This window comes from Gymnogyps californianus, chromosome 1 (genome assembly GCF_018139145.2).
Source record: "Gymnogyps californianus isolate 813 chromosome 1, ASM1813914v2, whole genome shotgun sequence".
NCBI lineage: Eukaryota > Metazoa > Chordata > Aves > Accipitriformes > Cathartidae > Gymnogyps > Gymnogyps californianus.
The window spans coordinates 51,785,784-51,791,116 of NC_059471.1; the positions used below are offsets into that span (position 1 = coordinate 51,785,784).

The following is a 5,333-nucleotide window of genomic DNA, read 5'->3' on the forward strand; positions in this document are numbered from 1 at the left end:
ATACACACCTTTTTAAAATGTTGAGGAATATTGCAATAAGCAATCTTCCTCCCACAGTTCAATCACACAAAGTCCATGTTTAACTTGGGGTGAGACATATTGCCTGCACACAATCCCATGGCTTCCCACAGTGATCCCTGAGGGTTTTTTTGCTAGGATTACTGCTGTGCTTAAGTTCTGACTGTTGACATGTTATTATAAGGCACTTTTATTTACAATGGTTCCAACTTAAAATGGAATTACAGAAATTCGGCCCCAGCCCAACGTATTATCACTTCATGTTTGCTGCTCCAGGACTTCCAGGTAGTCAGGCTCGGCATGTAAATTAGCTTTGAGTTCAAAATATTCATTTTTAGTCTGTTCTAGAAAAACCTTTCTTGGCCTGGAGTACATGAGTGTCTCCATTAGTTTCAGCTCCTCATGTGTTCCAGGATAATGAACTTCCATGTCAGGCTGGAGCTGGACAATATTTTTTCTTAGGTACTCCGTGATCCCTAGTTGCTGCAGTTCTCTCTCTTTTTCAAGAATGTTTCTATACAAGCAGCTGGCATCCTGAAAAGAGAGAAATTCAGCAGATTGATCTGTAGCCTTATATTTGACATTTGAACCTGTAAGAGGTGAACTGTTCTCTCTTTCCAGGAGACTTCGTCGGAGATGTTTGGAATCAGCTTCCTTCTCACTTCCCTCCTCCTGTTGCTCAGTATGCTTGGGGCTGAAGGATGGGCTGCGGTAGACCTGAACCACGGGAGTAACCATACGTTGCTCATAGAGAGTTGCAGCTGGGCGCTCCGTTGTGTGGTGTGTTGTCTTATGCCCATACATGCTGTACTGAAGGTGAACTGGGCTGCTATCCCTCATTTGTTCATCTGCTTGTTTCTTTTTGCATCTTCGTCGCCGATGCAGAACAAGAACAACTATTCCTGCTGCACAAAATACAACAGTTATAAACACAATTAGAAGTCCTAATATTAGAACAGAAAGTGGGACAGCATCTGTAAGGGACCGCAGGATGGTGTCTGCAGTGTTGGTAGTAGTAGAAGAAGTTGTCACAACTACAAAACTGCCATGAGTTGGTAGGGCAGGACTGTTTATTAAACCTGGACACAAGACTTCACTGTTCAGGGATTTCAGTTCTTTTTTTGCTAGGTGTCCTGGAGATTTACAAAAAATATTACCCATCATTGTATTCTTACTCAGTTTTTGTATCCATTTTTGCAACCCAACTGAATCACAGGTACAGTCCCAGGGGTTGTCTTCAAGTTCAATTTGTACCAGCATATCCAGTTCATCCAAGACATTGCTCACAGGCAAATGAGCAAATTGGTTTGTTTTCAGATTCAATCTGGCGAGTGGAACACCTGAAAAGACATGGGGTGGCAAAGTCTGCAGAAGGTTGTTATTTAAGTAGAGGACCTTAAGTTTTGGCATTGCATTAAATGTCCCTGGCAAAACTTCTTTGATGGCATTATATTCAAGGTACAAGTATTCAAGGTGCTGAAGGCCAAGGAATAGATTCTGACTCAGCTTTGTAAGATGATTGCCATTGAGATATAATTTCTGCAGTCTAGTCAGATTCATAAAGGATCCTTCCTCAAGGATTTCAATGCGATTATTCCCCAGGTGAAGCATTTCCAGGCTGGCATAGTCCAAAAGATCTGATTTCAGTAATGTCTGAATAATGTTTCCAGCTAGAATAAGCTTTTTAGGATTTGGAGGGGGGGTCCTAAATCAGACAAGCTTTCAATATTTCGCTCCTGGCAGTGCATGAGAACTCCTGAGAGCATATGGCTGGTGCAGTGACAGGGGACGGGACAATAGATTCCTGGAAACTGAGTAGCAGGTTTTGAAGTATGAAGCACTAAACTTGGTTCTTTAGTAGGAGCTTTCAGGATAGGAATCACCTTAGTTGACAGGTGATTATCACTGATAGAGGTGGTTACAACCAAGGGCAGTGACCCTGAAGGATCTTCAAGTTCATTGAGAGGATGAGTGGGACAAAGTGATTCTTTTTTCAACCGGCTTAAGATGCTGCCTTTGATAACTGGAGGACTATTGCATACAACGTCACCTATTATTGACTGAGGAGGCATGTTTTCTAGCCATATCTTCAGCTGCAACAAATCACAGTTACAGGCCCATTTATTGTCTTCCAACTGAAGGTCTAGTATTCTACCTATGTGTTCCAAAAAGCCAACATAGGGCAATGTCTGTAACTGGTTTCCACGAAGATCTAAATGGGTCAATGGCACAAAACGAAATATGTTTGGAGGAAGATACTCAATGGCATTATCATTCAAAATAAGCACTTTAAGCCTGTTGAGCTTGCTAAAGGCACTTGCTTCAATCACTGTGATGAAATTGTTGTCTGCTTGAAGAAACTCCAAATTTTCCAATCCATTAAACGTATCTTCTTTAAGTGTTTCTAAAGAATTGTGATTGATATGAAGTTGCTTAAGAAGGCTGAGACCATTGAAAGCCCCAGGCTCAATATCTGCAATATTATTAAAACCAAGATGTAGAGAGATAGCATTAACAAGGCCAGCAAAATCATTCACGTGTAACGTAGTCAGGCCGTTGTTTAACAGATTAAGATGGAAAGGCCGTGATGGTGGGACATTTATTTCTGATACCATCTTGATGCCTCTTTCTTCGCAGTTTATAATCATAGTATCGTCCTTTTCTTCACAGGAACACAAACTCTGACAAGACTCTCTGACTGAAGAAAAAGGTGGCTGTGACTGGAAAGGATCAGATGCGACCACAACTGAACATAGAATAAAATCCAGAGCTTCATCTTGCCCAGCAGATTCTATAAAAAAAGAAAAAAGAAAAAAAAGGAAAAAGGAAAAGTAATAGAGTCATGATATCACAGGGTTGATTTGTTGATTTTTTTTTTTTTCCTGGGGCGGGGGGAGCAATAACCATTCCTAGTACTTGTCGTTGAGCTACCTCACCTTTCAAACAACTTTATATCATACAAAACATTTTAATGATTTTCTAAGCAGGGAAAAATATATTTAGTTTAATGTACTGAATAAATAAACACAGTCATAAGGGGAGTGCTTCAGTACTTTCACGCTGGTACACCAAAGTAGGAGAAAATCAGGATCGTGTTGTTTTTATTTATATACCATATAGAATGTTTTGCCAGTGGACAGCAGTAATAAGTTATTGCCTTGAGCAACTTATATCAAGGCTAATATAATATTTTGGATCGTTGCTTTGTGTCACCATATAGCACTGTAAATTTTAAGAGTACCTTGCTAAGCTCAACTTAATGTTGTCAGCTGCTGAAGAGAAGAAAAAAGATTTGGTTTGGTTCCACAATGTGTTGTGAGCAAAAGCCCATTCAGTCAGGATACAGGGAATGTCTCCTTTGGTTCTACATTATGTATGTAAATCAAAAGGTATTTCCTCTACAATCCTTGTACCCCAAAACTGAAAAGGAAGTAGACAAAATAATTCTTTTTCTTTACTTAAATTTTAGTGCATATGTTATAGTTTGTGGATATTTAGTGAAAGCGGGAACACAGTACATAGTAGTGTAATATGTTTGTATATAATATACACATAAAATACTTGTGTACACAATTAAAATAAAAGAGAGAACTGACAATGCAGTACATGTCAGAAGAAACAGGTAGGCAAGGGGAAAACATTTTTTTTTAGATTAATTATTAGACTCCTTCCAATTATTATAATCATTAATTACCGCAAAAAATATGAAATGTATGTGGAACTAACTGTGCTTTATGAGTTAAAAATTATCACCAGTATCATCCGTATGTTATGTAACTTAAATTATCATCTGTCAAGCTGATCTTGAACTTTGCAATACCAGATAAATGTATCATTACAGTACAACTATGGAGTCACCAGCAAAATTTACATGTTGAAATCAAGCATTTGTATAATTGGCTTGAATTAATTTATGCTACACTCCATTTGAAGATTCTCTGTTTCTTTCTGTCAAGGCTGTATAATTAGCAAGAACAATGGCAATTGTTGATATTTGAGATGGAGTGAAATCACTGTTTATAATCTTTAATTAAATATTCCACATTTCCTAAAAGAAAAAAAAAAAAACAACTTACAATGGAACGGATGATTTACAACACAAGAACTTTTCTGGGGTGCGCTATTTATTCTAGGACTGAACTAAGCAGGTTTCTTAAGTAATTCACCTAATAAAGGTCATTTGATCTTTCAAAGTAATCTATTGAAACATGGTGTACAGAATGTCACTACACAATTAACCAGTTAATTTCTGAAAGATTAGAACCTTTTACAAGAATCTTTTCAATTACATGCATGAACATTCTTATAGTGTGGCCATATGATTTGGCATCTCATCAATACATATTTTAATTATCATGTGCCTTTGTAACTAGCAACACCATTTCTCAAGGCTTCCCTTAAAATGGATTGCAAAGATTTATACATGCAGGCACTTAAGTGCTGTGGTATGAGTATTACACACACACACACAAGCAACAGCAGCAAATGTGTGCACAGTGAATTATGTTTTTCTCCATTAGTAATTCCTGATAACTGGGAGTAGATGTATGATTTTAGAAGTAGTAAATGCAATTCACAGTGTGAGAAAAAGTATCCCTAAAAAATATGATCTTTTATCTTTGTTTCAGTAGAACAAATAATTTTGTTGTCTCATGTAACACTCCTTGAACTCCATCTGCCTATGTTTAATATATATGTCTTTAAGTTTGTTATCCCAAGAAGTATTGGATAAGACACAACATGTCAAGATGTTGGTTTGAAGTGTGCAGAATAATTCTAGGATCATATTATGCTAGAGATTTATTCTTGCTTTACATGCATCACTATCCTTTCCAGTGACCCAAGGTTAAAAAATGCAGGCTCTTGACAGAGAAGCCAGCTTCAAACCTACTGTATGACTAATTAGACTTTATTTCCGTACACTTTTTCTCTGTAGGAATTCCAGCTTCGACCTGCATCAAATTCAAACTGCACTTAGAAAGTCCCAGAGCAAAATTAAATGGGGAAAAAAAAAAAAATCTGAAAAGCATATTGCATTCTAGTGCATACTGAGAAATTACATTATAAAAATGAAAGCCCTTCTCTCAGAGATGAAAGTAACAACATTTGCAACCAATTGGAAAACATTCCCATTTTAATCATCGTCATATTTCTGTGGGCAGCACTGCCAGAACTCTCACACACACATATACACACAACAAAAGTTAATAGGAGTTGTATTCTTTTTTCCTTCTTTCAATTTTTTTTCGGTCTGAACACTCAGGAATATGTAATGAAGCTCTCAGTGGGGCTATTATTGCAAAATAAATGCTGCT

At 37.4% G+C, this 5,333-nt stretch overlaps 1 protein-coding gene across 1 annotated transcript; it reads right to left on the reverse strand.

The window, feature by feature from the left end:
* Positions 1-276: 276 nt before the first annotated feature.
* SLITRK6 (SLIT and NTRK like family member 6) lies at positions 277-2,794 on the reverse strand. The gene is given in 3 exon segments (XM_050915152.1): positions 277-1,721; positions 1,724-2,782; positions 2,785-2,794. Coding segments are annotated over 3 exon segments (2,514 nt in total).
* Positions 2,795-5,333: the final 2,539 nt, after the last annotated feature.